The sequence below is a fragment of the Stenella coeruleoalba genome, assembly GCF_951394435.1.
Source record: "Stenella coeruleoalba genome assembly, chromosome: 16".
NCBI classification, from domain to species: Eukaryota; Metazoa; Chordata; class Mammalia; order Artiodactyla; family Delphinidae; genus Stenella; species Stenella coeruleoalba.
In genome coordinates this window covers 24749518-24771088 of record NC_137162.1, presented here as the reverse complement: position 1 = coordinate 24771088, position 21571 = coordinate 24749518, and the positions used below count along the sequence as shown (strand labels likewise).

Here is a 21571-nt window from a genome sequence, read left to right as displayed (position 1 = left end):
GCTCCGTGACCTGCTCTGGGGCCACAGGTTTGAACAGCTCTGAAGCGCTCCCGCTCCCTCTGGGTTGGGTGCAGCCTGGCGGGAGAGGGCCAGGGGGCCATTTCCGGGGTGTCCCGCCCGCTGCCTGCCCCACCACGGAGGCGGACACTCACTGGACATGTAGCTGAGGACGCGGCTGCTCAGCTCTGCGTAGTCCAAAGACTGGAGGGACCAACCTCCACTGGCTCCTGGTGGCCCTGGGGGACCCCGAGGGCCCATCAGGTACTGCCGTAGATATTGGCGCACGTCATCCCCTGAAAGGAGAGGAGGCGCCGGTATGGACCACACGTCCAGCCTAACCTCCCCACAGACTGGCCCGAGTGACGTGTGAGCTGGGGGTTCTCAGACCCCCAGGGGGACATCAACAAGCTTCCGGGAGCTGAAGGGGCTCCTGCCCGGTTGCCTGGCCTTAGAGGGGAGAGCTGATGCCCCCTTTCCAGCTGGCTGCTGGGAGCGAGGAGGGAGTGGCTGCTGGGAGCGAGGAGGGAGTGGCTCCTTGTCCCAAGGGACCGCCAAGTGTGCCTGACAAGTGCGGCCAGGAGAGAGGGAAGGCACCCCACCCTCTAGCCCACCACAGCCGACTCACGCTGGAGCACAGCCAGGATGTCTTCAGAGGAGATGGAGGTGGAGGACGTGCTGATGCTGTACCCCGAAGCTGTGGGGAAGGAAACCGGTTACCCGCTTAGCTGGTACTGAAGCAACGCACTCATTACTCCAGAATCACAGACCCGGTCAACCAGCTGTTTCCGTTTGGGGGCAATGAATGCATGGGGGTGTTAGCAGGCTATTTATAATGTCTATATTTCTTAATCTGAACAAACCTTTTTTGAAGCTAGATTCGGCGGCCTGATTACCGTGAATTCAGCATTGAACATCACATTCAGAAAAAGGGCAAAGCAAACAGCAAATTAAGAGACGAGACTCCAGGAATAACCGTGGACCCTGGGAGGAAGGTGTCATTACAGGGGCTGGGGAGAGGCTTACTCTGTAAGTAGCTCACGACGAGGCTGGCCAGCTCTGAGTAGTTGAAAGTCTCACCCGTGATGGTGGTGACAGGCCCGGGGGGACCAGGTGGGCCTGGGGGACCCTGAACTCCAGATAGATAAGACCTGATACTGTCACCTGCCAACAAAGAAATAAAGCAAAGTCAGGCTTGTCCCCAAGAGGGCGTGTCCTCCCCACAGAGGTGACCTGAAGTACTTGATGAAATGCACCCACCCATCCCACACAGGGGCCAAGGCAGGGCCAGCAGGGAGCCTAGACTCCCCTTGCTATAGATGGAGAAACTGAGGCAGACTCTGTGCTGGGCCAGGTGGATCTCCATGGCTGTAGAGTAACAAGACTCCAGTCAGCCACCCATTTGACAAAGCTCTGGTGCCCACATGTGTGGAAATCACACCGTCACCTCCACAGCACATGGATGAGGTTGGGGGAGTGCACACCAGTGTGAAAGTGTGTGTGTGTGTGTGTGTGTGTGTGTGTGTGTGCGCGTGCATGTGGATGAGCATGTGGGTGTACGAGCCTCTGCTGGGGTGAGGACAAGTCTATGTATCAATACGTGGACACACACACACAGACACACACACACACACACTGCCCCACTCAGGCACCGGGCACTCACTCTGCATGTAGTCAGAGATGTACTGCTGAACCTCCAGGCCGGAGCTGCTGATGGAGCCTGGAGGCCCGGGGGGCCCTGGTGGGCCTGGTGGGCCCTGCGTGAACATGGTGCTCGATGACGATCCCCCTGCAGGAGAGAAAGCCTCTGAGTTGGTCTCTCCACCCTGGGGTCCAACAAGGGAGCCCAGGCAATGCTTTTACAGTCTGAGGAGGGAGATTCTTTCTCAGTAGGAGAACTAAGACAGTGGCAAAGAGCTCCTAGGAGCTCTCCCAGGCCGAGCCCTCCCTTTTCTTCGGCAACCTGCTCACCGCCCACATGGCCTCCCTCGCCCCTGAACCCCTAGCTCCCAGGCTCTGTTCTCGCCGTCATTCATCATCGGCGTTGCTAGTCATCTTTATCGTGCAGGCATCCTTCCCTCCCACCCCCGCTAACTTGTAACCTCCTTAAAGGCAGTTCAGAGATCCCAGCACGTGGAGAAAGTATCTCATCAACACTGAATCGTGGATAAGTGAATGAATTAGTTAATTAACATCCTCACTGGCACGATCAGCCTCGCTTGAAGAAGGAGAGAAGAACTTGGGCACCTTTGGTTCTTACCTCGAGAGGGCCCACTGGGAATGCCGGGAGCCCCTGGGACTCCGGGATCACCTGGAATCCAAAACAAGCAGCTCTGTTTGCATCACCTCCTCCAGGAAGCCTCCCCTGGTTCCTCTAGTTCAACCACACTGTCAGCTGTGGCTCAACAACTGTCCCATGTTTCTCAGTCTCATTTCTGCAATGGTGTCACAGCTTCCCTGGGCAGACTGTATCCCCACCCCCGTCCCTTTCTCCCTCCAGGCTCTCCTCTCTTCAGCCTCTTCTTCCTTCCAAGTCTGTAGCATCAGCAAGTACTCGCTGCCCTCTATTCGGGCTCTGGGAGCCAGCCTTGCTCCCACTCCTCCCCGCCTTCACTGACCTCTGTCACCCTTGGGTCCCTGAGGGCCGGGTGGGCCTGGCGGTCCTTGTAGGTTGAGTCCGAGAGAACTGGAGCCTGGAGGCCAACAACACAGGGCAGTCAGCCAGGTGGGGAGAGGCTCCGGCAGAGCCGGCAGCAGGGGGCTCAGCACTTACCTGAGGCTGAGAACCCTGGGAGGCCTCGCTCGCCTGAGGGACACAGCAGAGAGGGAACAGTCAGCTGTGCCGGCCTCCTTCTCCCCGTGCCCCAGCCCAAGACACCACCTCCCTCCCGAGGCTCCCCAAGATTCAATGGCTGGGGCAGCACTGGCCCTTGGGTGGTATCTAGAGCTGCCGCACAGACAGACACACGCACACACATACGCACGCACGCACACATGTAAGTTCTCAACCATCAGAGACACACTCTGATCTACCCTCATCTGGACCAAACTCAAGAAGCTCAAGGATCTTGGAAGGTCAGCCTCTGCCACTCCCACCCCTACCCCAGGTTTGTTTGATGCCAGTTCTATTTACCTTGGTGTCCTCGGGGGCCTGGGGCACCTGGAGGAGAAGACAGTCATGAGACAGGTCCCACCCAGATGCTGTGACTGCAAGGGGCCCGTGGGGAAGGAGTCGGGGCTCCAGGGCCCCTCGTGCCTCTCCTCCCATCAGGACAAGGACAAGGCTTCTTGACAGAGCTTCCGACCCCCCGCCCCACGCCCTGCTGCAGGCTGCTGAGCCCCTAATGGGATAGGGCAGGAGGGTGAAGGCCCGCTCATCCAGCCTCATCAGAACTCTCCCGGCCACCAGCTGGGTCAGCTGGGGTCAGCTGGGGTTCACACAGGCTCCTGCGCTCCCTAAGACACGGTGCTCACCTTGTTCTCCCTTGGGGCCTGGGGGGCCAGGTGGGCCTGGAGGGCCAGAGAAGAAGGTCTCTGTAGAGGAAGGAAATAGTTTTGAGTGTGGACGATAGATGGATGGATGGATGAATTTTCTACTAGAGACAAGTTCTGGGCTAAAGAATGTTCTAAAGTTATTTCCATATGTTTCTATGTTATACTGTCAGCATTTATCTCATTTCATGAGCATGTGTCCTACCTACTTTATCAGAGCTGGGCTCCCTGAGGACAGGAACTAGGTCTCCCCAGTTGGCCCAGAAGCTTCCCAAAGGCAGATCTCCCCCAGGCTGGGCAACCAGGGATTCTCAGGGTGGCTGGGTTGGCATCAGTTACCTTCTCTCCACACAGCAGGTAGCATGGAGTTTATGCAAACACACTCACGGTGGAAAGTCAGAAGGAGAAAGCATGGTGAGTAGGTCAGAAAGGCTGTGTGCCCATGACCATGGCATGGGCTGGGGCTGGGGCTGAGGTAGAGAACAGGAGCGACTTGACTCCCCAGCATTACCTGAGCTGGTCAGGAGAGATCCTGGTGGGCCTGGTGGGCCTGGCAAGCCTTCCCCTAGGTAAGAGAGCACCCAAGACCTATTAATGCCAAGAGGTGGGCCAGGAACACTCTGCCCAGGAGCAGAAGTGACAGAGAAGCTCTTTCCTAAGAGCCGGCCCAGAAGAAGCCTGGGCTCTGGGTCCCATTGTCTCTCATCTCCCATTGCTTAGCTCTCACCTGCTGGGCCTCGGGGTCCTGGGGGTCCTGGAATGGATGGTCCTGTAGAAGAGGGTGAGGAAGAGGCAATGCTGAACCCAGGATCTTGGCTTCCTCACTAAGTGCCTTGAGTCCCCTGCCCCCAAGATTCCCCACCTTCCAAAGATCCCTGAGGTGCTCACCTGGTGGCCCAGGTGGTCCAGGTGGGCCTTGGGGACCTCGTAAATCAAGACCCTCTGTGGAAAGGAGAAACCAGAAATGAGCAAAAGCTGTCATGAGGCTGCTCTCCGCCAGCCTCACCCCTCACCAGGATCCTCGGTGCTTGTGCTCACACCCACACACCAGGCCATGGGTCATGGGTCGTGGCACAGGACCCTCCAAGACCCCCTCTGCTAGAGATGCCTTTTGCTCAGAGGCAGGGCAGGGCTGAGTCGAGCTCCCTGGTGGCTGATGGGGGTGTGCAGTGATGATTAAGAGCATGGCTTCGGTGTCAGACAGCCTGAGTTCAAATCCTGCCTCATCACTGCCAGCCTGTGGGCAAGTTCTTGACCTTTCAGCCTCAGCTTCCTCCACTGTAAACCAGAGGCCCAAGACCTACATCACAAGGGCCTTGTGCAGACTCGGTGGGACAACAAGGCAGAGCGCCTGGCACGTGGTGACTGTTAGACCAGGGCTAGCGTTGTCTTTGCTGTTCAGGTGGCCAGGTGCCCAGGTGGGAGGCCCAGCGGCATCTCTGCCTGGGTTCTTTAAAGGACTCTGGGAACCGGAGGACCCAGGAGTCAGCGCTCCTAGGCCGGGCCTATGGCTGAGAACCCAGGGACCCTCGTCGTTGTTCATGGTGTGGGGGATTCAGGACTCCTCCAGTCACACTCACGGGGCTGGGTTCAGAGGCCTCCTGGAATCCGGAGAGCCTCTCTGACAGCTGTGCCATCCCCTGTGACTCATCCTCCACAGCTGATAAAACCCCTGCTGTTCCTTCTCAGCGAGAGGACCTGGCCATCCTTACACTGGGGCTCACGATGACTCACTGGTGCAGCTGCCGCAGGCCCCAGTGCATGGCCACCTCTCCCACTCCCACCCCTGTGTCACCTGTCCCGGAGAACACGGTGGCACTCACGGGCGGAGAGGACCTCAGAGATGGAGCTGCTGCTGCCCATGAACGACTCACCAGGAAGTCCTGGCTCCCCTCGCGGGCCTGTGGGGAGGACACAGAGTTGGGGGACACCGCCTGCAGCTGTCAGTGCTTTCTCTCTGGAGCCGCCCAGGTGCTCGGGGTGGGGCAGGGCCAAGCGGAGCTGACTGTGGGCGGGGCTGAGCTGACTGTGGGCGGGGCCAGAGTGTTGGCTGGGAGCGAGACACACCCCAGGAGGACCTGGAGTCCGTGTTTTGATATTTGGATAAGTTGCTGGACAGTGACACGATTCTCAGGATCTGGTCACCAGAGGCCTGAGGCCTGTGAAGATAGCTGAGCTTGATCCTGACCCAAGAGCCTCAATCTCCCTTTCGGGAGGACCCCTACCTTCTCAGAAACATGGAAGAAGGTGGGACGAGGTGTCTCCTCTGGCTACGGAGGCCTTGCCGGGGCCTTGGAGAAGAGCCCGGTGGCCCCTCACCTCCCTTCCCAACATGCACATCTCTCACTTAAAGATGGGGTGCAGGGCCACCCCAGGAAGGAAGCTCTCCACAGCCTACAGTCATGCGTTCTTTCAGGGTGTGACATACCTTGCTGTCCTGGGAGACCAGCTGGGCCAATGGGACCTGGAAATGGGGTTGGGGAAGAAAAGGTTTTATCACACCTCTAGGGGCAGAGTTCTAGAAAGAACTGAAGAAAAGACAGGTGCCTGGGTACATTAAGTACCTTCCTCACAAGGCATGGAACAGTGGCCCAAAGAGGTCATCTTGCTTATTTGAAAGCAATAAGCAATTTGAGACCAGCCCTGTGGTCCATTCCAGTGAGAATTCCTCTGCCAGGCACTGGGGCCCCTGGGATGGGCAGGACTGCCCTCTCTGACACTGTCCTCCGATGGTTAGGGACTTCTAAACACCCCCAGTGTCCCCAGTCTCCCTGGAGTTTATCAGGAGGGAAGACCGATCCACACTTGCATTGGTCATATTACACACAAACATTTTAAATAATTAAAAAATAGATATAAAAAAACAGCCATTTTGGATAAATAGAAAAAAGTATCACCCACAATTCTTTAACTTACAGGCATTTTGTTGTATTTCCTTCCAGCATTTTTTTGTCGTATATAAATATAGTTGCAACTACAGAGCACACATTATCTAGTATTCTGCTCTTTTATTTTTAAAAAAATTTTTTATTGGAGTATAGCTGATTTACAACGTTGTGTCACCTGCCCTTTTAAATAACACTGTTATCTGCTAACAACTTTAAGTCTTCATATTTTTGTAGCCGTCTCATTATTGTTGGACAATTTGGGGCTATTTGCTTCAAATAGATTCCTCGCACTTTTGTTGCTCTTGATGCATATTATCAAGTTGTTTTCCAAGAGGAAACAATTTGAGGACTGACTCTGACAAGTCAATACTGGTTCTGGAGGCAGAAGGACCTGGGCCGAACCCTGACTCTGCTATTTCTTATCCGTGTGACCTTAGGCGTGTCATTTGCCTGCTCGAGCCTCCAATGGTACTGCGGGGACCTAGTGAAGCAATGCCATGCAGGGCTTAGGATACGTGCTGGGGAGTGATCAGGGCTCAGCAGGCTGTCTGGGAGGGGCTTTCTCAGCCCCTTCCTACTCTTCCCCGGGTTCCGGCCCGGGTTTCAGGATTTGAGCGAATGCTGCTATAGTCAGATGCAAGCAAGGCCTGATGCTGATCTGGGGCAAAGCAAGAAAACAGACTGACCTGAGGCACCTGGAGGTCCTGGAGGTCCCATGGCTCCAGGAGGTCCCGGGGGACCTGGGACAGTGAGAGTCGATGATCCCTCTGAAAACAGAAGGCACGTTGAACGCTGAGCCCCCCTCTCCTCGCTCAGAGGGGACCCAGGCCAGGCTGTGGGCCAGGTTGGGCCAGTATTACGTCTGAAATCCCCCGACCCTCCTCACTTCTGACTGGAAGATTCAGCACTGCACCTTGCCCAAAGCACGGAGCCCGCGGACTTGCAGGGTGTTGAGGCAGAGCCAGGGCGGACGCCCTGTACACAGTGCAGGGTCTACCTACCTGAAGTCACGATCCTGCCTGGAGCTCCCGGTTCACCTGGGAGGGGAGGCAAAGGAGAGTGGTTATTCCCAGGATCAATTAGTGGCTCAATGAATCATTTTCAAGGCTTCTGATTGCATCTGAGACCCACTCCTGGGCTTCTGACCCTCAGGCTGAAGGCATTTTAATGAACTGAAGGGGAGCATACAGGATGCATTAAGCACCAATCTCTGCACTGGAGACCCTGGAGGCTCGAGCATCAATCTTCTTGGCCCACATTAGCTTTTGGAAGAAGCTGGGACTCTGCGAAGGGGCTTCATTTGTGGATGTTGGAGAGTTTGCCTGGTGGTGAGGCCAGAATGAGCTGACTCAGGAGCTGTTCCCCCTCCCACACTCTATCTTCTCCCACACTGGGCATTGCAGGCTCTTACTAGGAATTGCTTTAGGTGCAAAAAGCACTGAGAGGTCAAAGAGCAGAGGCAGTGAGCCTGTGGGGTAGAGCCTGGTTCCCAGTGCCCCTCAGGTGCTAATTCCCTGGGACAGTAGTAGGGTCTACACAGAGTCAAGAGGGGGTTCCGTGGTCTGGGAAACTCCGAGTCATGTAAAGGTTAACAGATCTCTTCTCTGCCTTGTGTCTTAGAGGGTTGAAAATGCGAATGTGCATGGAGGACTTCCAAGAAGGGAATGTCAGATTCACACTTTCCCAAGGCTGTCACGATGGAAATCCACATTCTGCAGAACCAAGTGAGTGAAGTAGAGGATGGAAAAACCCTTGACTGGAGATTCTTCTGGGACGTTTTTGTCATTTCCCAAGGCCTGTGGGCAATTCAGTCATCCACACGCTGAGGGGTGATACTGATTTCCCCCTTTGGGGAAGCTTGCAATCTGCCAGCCCCTCAAGGTCAAGGCCAAGAGAAAGCACTTGACTTTCTTTTTGTTGGAACACAATCCAGTGTCAGGTACGATATCCACCTCTGTGCACACTGGACAGAAAGTCACAGGCCCTGGAGAAGGGCAGGGTGTCTCTCCTCGAGAATCCCCAAGCCTCTGATCTTTTACTAAAGATGCCATCAATCTGTGAGCAGATCTGTGGACCCAGAGACGAGTCTGCCTGGGATGTTCTTGAAAGAACTCCTTGGCCCAACCCATTGTTAGCCATAGTTTCTGGAAAGCAGGTCCGCCCCCCGCAAGGTGACAGTGACAGAGGGCAGCTCCACCGAACGTCAGGGTTCAGGAACGTGGGGTCACAGGGACAGAAGGAGAAGGACCATCCCTGAGCAGCCCCTTTCCTGGACTGGCTCGGGGTTGGGGTCTGATGACCCAGAACCGGATGCGAATGTCGCCCTACATGTAAGGGTCTGAGTCCTGAGGATGCCCCTCTGAGAACTCTGACTTTGGCCTCTTAGTAACATCTGAGAGGCTCCTCCCTGCCTGCATCAAAGCCCCCTCTCAGAAAGGGGGTGGCAGTGTCCCCGTTACACTGAGGCCTGTGTGGACCATAACACTTGTCCCAGGGAAGAGGCACATCATGGGGGGACCACGCCTAAGTGAGGGGACAGGGCACTCGTGGGGGGCATTACAGAGTCAGCGGTGGGGACAGCACCCTTGCAGATCCTCCTCCATCGAGGCCTTGGAGACAGCCAGGCACCAAAGCGAGGCTCTGGATTGTGGGGGGAAGGGTGGGGCTTGAGGACCCAGGGCTTAATTGGTCAGAAGAATCCCTGGCTCCCCAGCCTCACAGCCTTCCACTGAAGCCACTAGATGCCACTATTGATCCAGGCTCTGGCCACACAGGGACCTCCCTCCTGCCAATGCCTCCCCTCCTGCCAAAATGACCGGTGACTGTCTAATTTGGAAAATCACTTACCTTTAGCCCCTGGTCGGCCGGGGGTCCCAGGAAGTCCTGGTGTGATTGAAAACAAGTCAGTCAGGATGATTGAGGGCCAGCAATTCCAGACCCCCTGTGGTAGCACCTGGCGCTCTGTCACTGGCAAGGCCACAACTGCTGACTGAAACCTGCAGACCCACCTGGCTCAACCTTCCACCTTAGCCCAGCTCCCTCGAGGGAGCCTCTTGCTCTGAGCCCTTCTCCCTCTCTAGGAAATGGAGCAACAGCTGGGCTGGAGGCAGAGGCTCACAGGTCCAGCTTTGGGGGATCCCAGTCCCTCTGGGTGATGAGCCCCCTGCAGCCTGCAAAGCAGCCATTGTAACCCACCGGCCCTGCAGCCTGGGGGAGTAGGGGCTGGGCTTCCTGTATCTGATGCAACACCCCCTCTTGCTTTTGTCCACAACTCCAACAGGGAGCATTTGAAAGATATCCCTGTGCGCTCAACTGTTGGGGGGAGACGCTGTTTGATTTTATTTTACATCTTTGCCTAATTTCCTTTAGGAGTTGGGGCTGGTGTGGTGACAGCTTCTCAAATCCAAGTGGGTGCACACTGTCCAACTATCGGACAGGCTTTGACACTGGGGCTGTCCCAGGGAGGCCGGGCCCTTCTGCATGAGATGAGTGCCCACTCCCTACCGTGCCACAGGGGATGTGGGCCTCTGTGGGGCTAATGGGACTCCTGGGCCTGGAGCCTCCTCTTGGGGCTCCCTGCACCAAAGGGGACCAGGCTCAGGCAGACGGCATTCACACGTGACCTAACCTCATTCTCCTAGAATGGCTTTCTAGATTGTTCTGTGCATAGTTTTCCTTCCTAAGGTGTTTCTCAAGACTCACATCAGAATGACCTGAACCCATTTGTGCTGGGGGAGTGAGGGAAGGAGAGGACACACTAAGGTGACTGGAGGAGCATCTGCTGAATGCCGGGACTGGGAGGTTGGCGGTGGCGTTTGAAGTGGCAGTGACCCGATGACTCACCCTGAGGTCCTTGGGGTCCTGTGAGACCTACGGAGAGTAGAAGACATGAGAGGAGAGTTGAAGGGCAGAGGAGCCGACCCCTCAGCAGCAGGAGCGGGCGGAAGGGATTGGTGGGCGCAGGAGGACGAACCCCGTGTCTGGGGCAGCCGGACTCCAGGGTCCTCGCAGCCCTGGACGAGAGCAGTTTTCTGACTCACTGCTCCATCAGGGGATGGTTCTTAGCCCATTTGGGCTCAAGACCCTTTGGTGTCTGAGAGCTACAAGCCCCAAAAGTTCACACACTCACTGAGCCCTAATGCTGCCCCCAGGGTGCTGGGTGCTCTCCATCTGTGCGCCCACCAAAGGAGCCCAGGGGCCCCCTGTTCCTCATCGGCCCCTGAGGGTTGCCACCTCGTCCTCCCGGCTTTCTGGGCTTGTGTTGATTTGTTCCTCCTGCAGCCCTGAGGATCTTGTTCCTGCTAGGCCTTTGGTGGAGACCCTAACAACGGCTTATCTCCCCAGGCTGGTGGCTATTGGCGAGGGTCCAGGCACGGCCCAAGGGGGTCCACAGGGGACCCAGACACTGAGGTGGTGATAAACTGGCATTTTTGGGAGACTCCTTGCCCCTTTCTAGAACTCCTTGCTTTCAGTGTTGATCTCTCTTTTCCAAGTTGCCAGACTTGGTGACTCAGGTGTCAGGACTCACAGCCGCTGTGCAAGGCTCAAGCCAGCAGTTGTGGCCTTTTCCTAATGAGCTGCTAGAGGAAAATGGATTAGGGAAGGTACATACACACACACACACACACACACGCTTCCCACTCTGTTACCTGGCTTTCCTGGGTCTCCAGAAGGTCCTGGTAAGCCCCGGATTCCGGGCATCCCTGGAAGACCTTGTTCCCCTAGAGAAAGCATGACCAACGCGGAAACGTTTGCCTTTTAGGCACGCTGACCAGCCAATGCATTGGAGCCAATGGTCTCTTGGGGTTTTACTGAGTAACTTGCTGGCAGGTGGAAGGGAGGAGGGGGATGAGACCGGGATTGCACACCTCCCCGTGATGTACGCCCTCTGGCCTTGTGATCGGGGGGCTGGGGGCTGAGCGCTGGGACGTGGGCAGTGGGGGCAGTGGCGGGCCGGGGGAGTGAGGAGAGCAGCTGAGTGACCAACCTCTTGGGCCTTGGTGTCCGTCGGGGCCAGCTTGTCCTAGGAAAGCAGATGCAAGTTCATCAGTGACTCTGGGAGCTACTCTGGGACTCCCTCCCTCCACTGCGTTATAGCCTCCCAAGCTGTCTCCTAGGTGGGGCACCCATGCATCCCCTCCTGCAGCCATCAGACGTGGAAGAAGCCCTGTCGTTGTCACACCTGCAGGGTGAAGCCTTCCTGCCCTCTCCTCCTAAACCAGTAATGCCTCTTCTCCTGCTGAGAACTGTTCCATGGCCCCCACTGCATCTCCCACATCGACGGCACAGGACTCGCACACACCAGATGCTCAATACACGTCGGCCTCATTTGGTCCAGGTCCTGGAGGTCAAGATTCTCCAAGGTCTTGTCTCCTCTGCTGTAAGCATCACCCTAACCTCTGTCCACAGTGATGTCCTTCGGGGGCCAGCTCTTCCCACCTGCTTTTTCCCACCTCTTTGTCTTTCCTCACTCATGTCTCTGTGTGGCATTTTCTAAATTGATGTGATTAAAATCTTCTTTACTTTTTAGAACCATCTGAAAAGGCACCTCCTTCATCCTTCCGGTTGGAAGAAACTTCTCTCTCTACTGTTTCCGCATAGCACCCTGTACCTTTCATGGCCCTTGTCATCGCACACAAGCTTTATCTCCCCTCGAGGGAGGAAAGGCATCTTACTCGCCCAGCACAGCATCCTGCACACCATCAGCGCTTCCTAACACTTCGTTAATGAATGAGATCATGAATGCACCGCGTCTCCATTGGTGGGGCTTAGACCCTTCTGGGATGTGGTGTCAAATGCCTGGCCCCGTGGGGGGTCTTTAGCCAGCTTCCTTGTCCTGGCTGACAGGTCCCTCAGTAAGGGTCAGCCAAAGGGCTGAACCCTGGAGTATCAGCGCTGTGCCTGGAATTCTGTGGGTTCCAAAGAACCTCAGCCCTTGTTTCTCCTCCCCAAGGGCCTGAGGGTCTTAGAGGCAGGAACCGGGGCAGATGGACCATATCCTGCCAAGCCCCTCCAGAGCAGTGAGAAACTGTCAGAGACAGCAGCTCTCTGAGCCCCAAGAGGGATGCCCAGATCCAGGAACAGCCTGTAAATGGAGCCTCTACCGGGGGTGGGTAGATTAGAGAATGGGAGATGCAGCTCTAGGAGAATCTCAACTCTAGGGCCATGACGATGACTGCGGCGGGGCAGACCCATGGTGTCTGCTGCTGTGAGACACTCACCCATTGCTCCTTTAGGCCCGGGCTCGCCCACAGCACCAGGTAAACCTTTCAAGCCGGGCTCGCCTGCAAAGGAAATGGACTAGGTGTTTGGAGGAGCTTGACAGTGGTAGAACACTCTACCCTCCCGGCCACCCCCAGGCCTGCCACCTCCCCAACCAGAGGAGCTTGGTGTGCCAACCAGAGGCTGGAGACACAGCGTCAGCTTTGATTCTAAAGTCAGGCCTCCCACCCCCGGCAGCAGGCACGGACTGGCCCAGAGGCCACGCCTGGTCTGAAGGGGCCTGTGTATGAGTCTTATTTCCTTGGCAACAAAAAGCTGGCCCTTGTAGCCAAAGCACTAGCACTGTCAAATTCCTTTTTAATCATGCAAGTTGGCAGGAGGTAAGTGGATACAAGTAGGGCAAACTTTCTGCCACTTAGGGAAGAGCTTAATTTTCCCAACTCAATTCTTCAAAAGAATCAGAGATAATCATAAGCTCCCTTTTCTGCCCCAAACATTTACTGTCTGGACCATACATGTTGCTGCTGGCTTATACTCCATTCCGGGCTTTATTTTATCTTGTCCTGCTTTTTTCTAGATTGCAAGTCCCCTGAAGGTTTTAGACAGAGATTCTGTCTCCTACTTCTGTATTTTTTCCCCCATCTCCAGTACCCAATGGATTTACAAAAAGTCTTTAGTGGATCACAGTAGATTCCTGTGTGGGACTGACCTGTGAGGCCTCGGGGTCCTTTCTCACCCTGGTCACCTAAAATAAAAATGGGGCAGGGGTGGGGGGGGTGGAGGAAACAAGCGTCAGTCAGAAGCAAGGAAAAGAATCTCACCCAGTAAGAGGGACCCCGGGCTGCAGAACGGTTCCCACTGCACCTGTAAGCTGCTGTCAGCTGAATGTTGGCAAGAACTCAGCATTAACAAAGCCCAAGAGGCACACTAGGTAGATCTCTTCCGGGTCAGGGCCCACCCACAAACTGACCCAGGCCCTGCTGTCACACCAGTGGGTGCTGTGGGCACGAGGGGGACCACACTAGAGGGGAGAAGCCTCTGCTGCATCGATGCCACCCCGAAGGCCACCCCGAGCACTGTGACGCTGGTACTGTTTCTCCTCTTTGTGCCTCAGTTTCCCTGAGAGGTTCGACTAGAATCTCAGATCCCTCCCAGCCCCAGGGTCCAGGAGCCAAGTCATATGGGTTTTTGGACACCAGGACAGGGGTCACATCTGGGTTCCCAGGAGTCGGCAGGGTGTGGTGTTGTCCGGGCAGCAGCAGGAGAAGCATACCTTTGGGTCCTGGTGGTCCCATAGGTCCTTTGTCACCTGAAAAGGAAATGGACACCTTAGTGCAAAGAGCCTTGGTAGGGATGACCAACAAGGGGCAGAGTCTGTGTCTGAAGACAGGCTCCTCCGCAGTCCTGACTGCCCCTTCCCCTCATGCACCTGCTGGCCTGCACAGGCTGTTGGCATATCCACCAGACCCTGTCCCCCCAGAACTCCTCCTTTTCTTTTTGGCTGTACCACACAGCATGTGGGATCTTAGATCTCTGACCAGGGTTTGACCCGTGCCCCCTGCGTTGGAAGCATGGAGTCTTAACCACTGGACCGCCAGGGAAGTCCCCCAGACCTCCTTCTTAAGTGAGTGGCATCTACAAGGTGATGTCCCCTCCCTCTAACCCCTTCCCCCAGCTTACCTCTGATGCCAGGGAGTCCCACTTCACCTCGGAGCCCTTGGCGACCTACAGAGCCTGCACACAGAGGAAACCACGTGGGTGGATGAGTGTCCCCAGCTCTGGAAGGGATGGACATGCACACGGCACACACACACACAACACGTACACACACCTATTTGGCACAAAAATGTACACACACACATAGGCACACACACTCCCTGGAGTAAAAGTCAAGGGCTGCTGTTCACAGACTCCTCCCCATGTCCCTGCTACATCGTCCTGGTGCAGGTTCCTTGTCCCTGAGATTACCAGGCCCGGGGATGAGGACCCCTCATGGGACCCTGGCAGAGACGTTGGCCTGCATCACAGAGTGGGCTGCAGCTCAAGACTCCCAGGACAGCGGGACAAGCTCCGGCCCACAGGGGACCAGGTGAGGCAGGCGCTTTGCTCAGATCAAGGCAGGCTGGGAGCTGCCTGCTGCTGAAGCTGCTGGAGGGCCTCGTGCCCCAAGTCAGGTCAGAACAGATCTCAGGGGACCCATCGGTACCAGCCTCAGCCGCAGGGGACACACGTGCAGATGTGAGTTTTGTGTCTCTTAGAGGCTCTCTTTATAATTGCTTCATTTGCTTAAAAATGTTTGTTTCTCCATTTAACATCCCTCTCTTTTCCCCAGAAATAGCATCTATTTATGAGAAGAAGGCTACTGACCTGGGGGACCCTGTGGGCCAGGAAGACCGCTAGAACCTGAGGAGGACAACACGACAACGATGATCAGATGGGTCGGGTACAGGCCAGGGACACTGACCCCATGGTGAGTGGCAGGTGGAAGGGGTGGGGCACGCACCCCCAGGTGAGGGCTGTGTGCGCACACCAGGACCCCAGAGCCAGTGGGTCCAGGAGTGATCCCAGTGCAAAGTCCTCCTTAGGCAGGAAGCTATAGCTGCTGGGATCAAGAGACCCTTTGCTCCTTCCCGGTCAAACATTTGAGCTGGGGTAGGGGCAGGGGCAGGGAGGAGAGTGGACCAGATGGGCGTCACACTGTGAGAAGGCCCCATTTGCCTGGCTTGTCCAGACATATTGCTCTCAAACGTTTGCATCTCGGCCCTAGCCAGCAAGGAAATTGTCTGACTTCTGATTTCCAGATCCATCCCCCCACTTAGGGGCCACATAACAGGGCCATCAAAGAGAGATGGAAACGTGACTCCCAAATCCACCACAGAGCCAAAAATACAGCCCCGATCCTGATGCCCAGGGATTTCTTTGTGGGGGGACCCTCTGTGGGCCCGTCGACCCCACACAGGCCTGGGACCATGGGTTAGGACCATCTGGGATCCCAGCGCCTGGATCTCTGAGATCCATCCTGGTTGTGGCAAACTTGGGTACCATATGGGTACCTGGCTTACCTTTGGGACCCACAGAACCTGGGACACCAGGTGGGCCTTGAATGCCCGGTTGACCAGCATCCCCTGGGGAGAAATAAGCACTTTGAGAGAGTACCCCAGTTTGGTTGCCCACCCAGCCCAGTGGTGTCATTTGCAGGGTGGAGGGAACACTTCCCACCCTGCCAGTGGTCTCTGATCCACTGGGGCCTCCATGAGGCCAAGAATCAGCAAAACACCTTCAGTTCCTACCTCCAGAGTCTTTATATTCCATGAAGTCTGGCACCCAGTAGGTGCTCAATAAATATTTGTTGCCTGGTTGAGTAATATTTTTAAGAGTGAAGCTAAAAATAAAGCTTCTTGCTCACGATCTTTTGGCCTTGAGAGGATTTCTGGTGTCTGTGCTTCAGTTCCCCTGATGAAAGCAGGCTCACGGTTAAGTACCTAATGCAACATCTTCCCAGCTCCCTCCAGGGCTGGGCTGGTGTCTGAAGCTTTCCCCGCCTCCTTCCAGCCATGAGAGGCTCCAGGGCAGGCACCCCACTCTGTCTTCCGTCAGGCCCTGCCCTGAGCTCTCCACCTCAGCCCTGTCTCGTCCCCACCCGCTCCCAGGAAGATCATTTCTCCCTGTGACCATGTTCTGTGGACTCAGACTGCAGGGGTCTTAGCCCCAGGCTTGAATGCACAGCCCAGCCCACGCCCCCTCATTAGACCACAGTCTCTTCAGGGCCCAGCACAGCCCCTGGCTCAAGGCAGGTGCTCAGCTAATGCTAGTAAAAGACAGAGGGAGGGAGAATGATGAAAGAAGGAAGTGTGGACGCAGCTAACCCTCCTGGTGAAGGAATCACGTCTTACCTCTGTCTCCTTTCTCTCCAAACCCAGGAGGCCCTGGTTCACCGCGAGGCCCCATGGGGCCTTCTCGCCCTCTCTGGCCCATGGGTCCCTCCATGCCAGGCTCTCCTAAAGACAGGAATGTCCATCTCAGTTAGGGCCGCGAAGGACGCCCCAGGCAGCACCTCGCTGGCGGGACACCTGCCTGGAGCGTCCACACCCAACTCCCTACCTCTCTCTCTCTCCTGTAGCCCAGACTCAAAGCAGAAGCCAGAGAGTTTGAAAAGGCAAGTGGATCGTGTCCCATTTCTGCCCCAACCTGCAAATGGCTTCTCTACTCACTGGGAGTAAAAGCTGACCCCTCGCGAGGCCTCCAGGGCCCCTCCCTCGACTCTCTGCCTTCTTAGTGGGCTCCAGCACCCGCCCCCATTCCTCCTGTTCCCCCCCAAGCTCCTGGATCCTCGGGCACACGCTTGCCCCAGGGCGTGTAGCTGCTCCCTCTGCCTAGAGGGTTCCCCCAGATCTCCTCAGGCCTGGCTCTCACCCCACTTTCACTTCTTTGCTCAAATGTCACCTTCTCAGCAAGGCCTTCCCTGCCAGCCCTATTTTCAATTACCCCTCAGCCCTCCCAAGGCTCCACTGGGCTCTGTGTTCCCATTTCACGAGCCACTTCCTCCCTCTATGTACTTCACTTATTTATCATGTCTATTGTTTATCTCCACCCAAAAGTAGGCAGGGGCTTTGTTTTGTTCACCACGTCTCCCCAGCACCTAAAACAGGGTCTGACACACAGCAGGCACTTAACGAACATTTACTGAATGAATGAATGAATGAGGGAATGAGGGAATAAGTGAACAGAAAAGCGGTTCTCACCCACGCTGCCTTTTTGTCCCTTTGGTCCCTCCGGACCTTGGTGGCCCAAGGGCCCAGGGATACCTGTGGACACACAAGAATAGCTCAGCCCTGCTTTCCTCCCAAACCCCAAGAGCAAGGACCGGGCAGCCTGCAACCTCAGCAGAACCATCAGAGGTTACGCACCTGGAGTCCCAGGGAAGCCTCGATCTCCTGTGGGAACAGAGAGAAAAAAGTCAGCCAGAGGACTCAGGCGGGTCACCTAAGGAGCCACCAGTGGAATTCAGGTGGGATCGCCAAATTTAGCAAGTAAAAACATGGGACTCTCAGCTAAGTTTGAATTGCAGGAAAACATTGAATAAACTTTTACTTATAGTGACAAGCGATTCAGTGTTTATATGTAATTCCCATTTGACTGGGCATCCTATATTACAGTCAGGAGGGGTGTGGGACCTGCAAGCTGGAGCCTTGAGGAAGGGGGGCTGAGGCGGTGACCCAGGGTGTGCGTGTCGGGGCAGGGAATCCTGAAGTTGAGGGCCACCAAGTGGAGGAACCCCAATTCCTGCACCGGGATCCCCTGGGAAGGAGAGAGGGGTGACCCTGTCATTCCCAATAGTGATTCCCAGAATGGTCTGTGCAGCCCTGGCTTCAGAACCACCCAGGGTTGATCCAGGCCACAGGCTCACGGCCCCACCCACACCTGCTCCTCAGAGGCTCTGGGAGTAGAGCCCAGAATCTTCCAGCAATTCCCACATACCCCGAATCTTGAGAATCCCACTCAGCTAGATCGAGGGGCACTTCTGTGGTCACTGGGATTGGAAAGATCTTCCTGCCACCCCTAGGCCTGTCCCAGTGAGTGTCAGACCACTTTTCTGAGGACACGTATCAGTTTCCTACAGCGACACTGTGCCACCCAAGTTAGCAGGTGACTGTCCCCCAGCTAACCAACACTGAGGGGCACCTTTTCCTGTGACTATGTCCTGTCTCCCTGCCAGACACCCCTACTTCCCCTGAAGGCAGGTGGTGTTGCTCCTACTGAATTCCCCCCCTCCAGGTGCTCCATTCCTGACTGGTGGCTTTTATTCCCAGCCTACCTGGGCTAAAACCCCTGAGAGCAGGCTTCTCACCTGGATCAGTGATTCCTGACCTGGTTCATCAGAATTAACCTGGGGGGAGGGGGTCCATCCCCAGAGCATCTGATTCCTGGCAGGGCCCAGGAATCTGTATTTCTCGAAATCTCCCCAGGGGTTGTGCAGTAGCAGGCCCTCAGGCTGCCCTTTGCAGCTGGGGGAGATGCAGGCCCTGGATGCAGGCCTCCTCAGGGTCCCTGGCGTGGGAATCCCTGAGAAGGGGCCAGCGCCACCGTGCTGCCCCAGAGATGTAGCCTGGCTCTGCCGTGAAGCCCCCGGGTCCCAAAAGCCCGAGGGTGTGCAATTCCCGGTCCTACCACAAGGGGAGATGGCCAGGGGAGTGGGAGGTGCGTTTTCTGACACTTGCTGATCGCTTCAAACGGTCAACCCTCGCTAATATTTAAGGTAAAATTTTCCAGGTTTTGTTTACCTTTAGGACCTTGACTTCCCATGTCACCTAAAATCAGAAAGACATGAAAACTGTGAGATGGGGTGAGAACCCAAGGGCCATTCTCTCCTAGTATCTTAAGGCCAGCTGACAGCGTGTAAATGGCATTTCAAGGTGCGCTGGCGTGTGGTGTAGCTTCCTCGCGGTGTCCGTCTGTGTCTCTCAGGCACCTCACTCGGCCTCTCTTAGATGATGCCTTAGTTCCCTTCTCATTCTAAGATATTCTGACTGTAGAGCCAATTCTCAACCCTCCCAACAGATTCTGTAAGATCTTTCCACTGCTCATCCTTCAATGTGCAAAAAAGAGAAGTTTTCCAATCCTCCCAGAAAACCCAGCTCCAAGTGCAGGAAATGAGAGCAGGGAAAGGGCTCCATCCACTGTGATACCTTTAGGGCCAGGGTTTCCTCGGAGATTTCCTACAAGAGACAGCAAAGCCTGAGTTAGCCGCACATCTTCTGTGTCACACACACATACACACACGCACACACACATTTGAAGGGGATCACTGTGGTACAGTAGGAAGAAACAGAGGCTAGGACCAGCCATCTGATTCTAAAGTGTGCAGGTTGTGTGATCTTGATCATGGGCAATTCTCCCCAGGTCTGAGTTTTACTAGCTGTAAAACAGGATAGCAATACGGGTCCTCCCTCCCAGGGCTGTCAAGAGGGCTGAATGAGGGGCGCTTGAGAGTGCCCTAAATGGGTGCCACGCCACATACAGGAGGCGGGACCGGGAGCCACTGGCCCTTTGCCTTGCGATGTGCTCACCGTTTTCCTGCTCTGCCATCAGCTTGCCCCTCATGAATTGCCATAGGTCTTCCTGACTGTAGCCGTCAAGCCCAGATTTGCCGACACCTTCGCCCAGCCTCGGCGCGACACCCTGCACGGAGTCCTGGCTGGTCCTCTCCATCTTCTTGTTGTAAAGGAACATGCTGCCCCTGCCCTTCTCCAGCTCGTCCACACGTGCCTTCAGGTTCCTCACCTCCTCGGCTGAAACGGACACACGGAGGCAGTGTCAGCACAGGGGCCCCCGAGCCAGTGCCTTCCAAGCTTCCAGGGGAGCCTGAAAAGGGGGCTCTGGAGTCCGTGGCGGCTTCTTCATGCCATGGGGACATTTTGTTGGCATATTTTGGGGGAGACAGTCTGTCGTGGCTACCAGCAGGATAAGCTACTCAAATTCGGAACCGAGCCTTGAAGACGCCTGGCCATCATCTGAGATGGTCACAAAGCTGGCCCTCTCTCCCAGGGAGCTGGTGTGAGGGCCAACAGAACGTGGGAAGTAAAAAGGCTATGAAAGGCCTGGCCTGATTGTTAAGGGCAGCCAGGTGCTTAGAGCAGGATGCCACGGGGTTGGGGCCCGGGGCCAGGACCGAGGAGCTGCCTTACAGTCCCAGCTCAGCCAGGGAGCAGCCATGGGACCTTGGCCAGATGCCTCCTGGAGGCCCAGTTTTCTCATCTGCAGTAACATGGGGTCTGCACCCATGATCTCTGGACCTTGACCCCTGACGCTTGGGACATTCACTGATTCTTGCCCTTCGGAACAGGCAGCGGGGCTGCCATCACCACATACCCAGAGCGATGAGGCCAAAGAGCAGCCCCAGGAGCAGCAGCCAGGTGAGGAGCAGGCCCAGCAGCCACTTCCACCAGCTGCAGCAGGAGCCGCAGGGGCACCAGGCTGGCGCTGCTCCCCACGAGCCCTTGCCGCCTCCACCGGAGACCCCGCTGCCAGCGCCCCTGCCGCTGCTACTGCCGCCCCCACGGTGGCGGTTGTAGCCGTAGAAGTCTGTGGAAGAGAGGGCAAGGGTAAGGTGAATGCAGGCAGCTCTTGCCCTCTTCCCTCCAAATTCTCCAACTTTTGGTGCCTTCCTGTGGGCCTGAGTGAATGTGAGTGGGGCTTTCAGGTTCCTGAGTGGCTCCTGGAAAAAACACAGGGCTGTGGCTGGCGAAGAGTGGAGGTCTGACAATCCTGGCCTTGAGCTGTGTGACCCAGAGAAAGTCACTTAAGCTCTCTGTTTCATTTTTTATAAAATAGAGTTCAAAGCTGACCTTTCTTCATGAGATGGATGTTGAATGAAATGAGATAAGGCATGTAGAGTAATTAGCAGAGGATGCAGCAGTTACGACCAGGCTTAAAATTCTTGGTTATGAACGTGGATCTGCTACAACCTCCTGCATTTTATTGTGCCCAAAGCTGAGTAATTCTCATCTTCATGTCTCAGTTCACATGGCTCTTTCCTTGTAATCCCCACAGTGCCTAGAACTACACTCAGCTCTTAAGGGGTGGTCAGGAGGCTTTTTATTTTTATTTATTTTTTAGTTTCAGTGAAAGTGTTGTTTTTAGTATCTAAAATGGGCTGATACCCCTTGATCTGCTTCTCTCACAGATTATGGGAGCAAGTGAGGAAAGTGTAAACGACTGGAGAAGTGTGTGGTCTTAGTGTCACCTTGCAGCCCGTGTGGGTGGGGGGAGGGGAGTGGTTTGTAAGACACGACAGTAGCCTTGCTGTGCTGCTCCTGCCATGTTGGCAGGCTCTGCAGCTAAGGGCAGACAATGGGCACCCAGCAGGGGCAGTGTGGCCCGTGAGCACATCTCCTGAGCTAAGCTCCTTCAGCAGCCCTGCTCCAGCCCCCAGCCAGCCCCTCTCCCGCCCTCCACCCCGCTCCCACTGAAGG

The 21571-nt window shown here is 55.7% G+C and overlaps 1 protein-coding gene across 1 annotated transcript in view; it reads right to left on the bottom strand.

Moving 5' to 3' along the window:
* Positions 1–21571, bottom strand: part of COL17A1 (collagen type XVII alpha 1 chain) — a 78673-nt gene that overhangs the window by 3734 nt on the left and 53368 nt on the right. The window contains exons 19-51 of the mRNA XM_079899997.1: positions 20469–20681; positions 19667–19888; positions 19286–19315; positions 18881–18907; positions 17507–17533; positions 17342–17404; positions 16493–16597; positions 15662–15724; positions 14967–15002; positions 14280–14333; positions 13873–13908; positions 13309–13344; positions 12599–12661; positions 11365–11400; positions 11027–11098; positions 10221–10247; positions 9225–9260; positions 7379–7414; positions 7064–7144; positions 5918–5953; positions 5313–5390; positions 4378–4431; positions 4217–4258; positions 4001–4054; positions 3472–3531; positions 3131–3157; positions 2771–2803; positions 2616–2690; positions 2258–2308; positions 1661–1786; positions 1024–1161; positions 626–694; positions 153–293 (exon numbers count right to left, since the gene is read on the bottom strand). Coding sequence (XP_079756123.1) covers positions 153–293; positions 626–694; positions 1024–1161; positions 1661–1786; positions 2258–2308; positions 2616–2690; positions 2771–2803; positions 3131–3157; positions 3472–3531; positions 4001–4054; positions 4217–4258; positions 4378–4431; positions 5313–5390; positions 5918–5953; positions 7064–7144; positions 7379–7414; positions 9225–9260; positions 10221–10247; positions 11027–11098; positions 11365–11400; positions 12599–12661; positions 13309–13344; positions 13873–13908; positions 14280–14333; positions 14967–15002; positions 15662–15724; positions 16493–16597; positions 17342–17404; positions 17507–17533; positions 18881–18907; positions 19286–19315; positions 19667–19888; positions 20469–20681 — 2247 coding nt within the window. The remainder of the gene's footprint in view (positions 1–152; positions 294–625; positions 695–1023; positions 1162–1660; positions 1787–2257; positions 2309–2615; positions 2691–2770; positions 2804–3130; positions 3158–3471; positions 3532–4000; positions 4055–4216; positions 4259–4377; positions 4432–5312; positions 5391–5917; positions 5954–7063; positions 7145–7378; positions 7415–9224; positions 9261–10220; positions 10248–11026; positions 11099–11364; positions 11401–12598; positions 12662–13308; positions 13345–13872; positions 13909–14279; positions 14334–14966; positions 15003–15661; positions 15725–16492; positions 16598–17341; positions 17405–17506; positions 17534–18880; positions 18908–19285; positions 19316–19666; positions 19889–20468; positions 20682–21571) is intronic.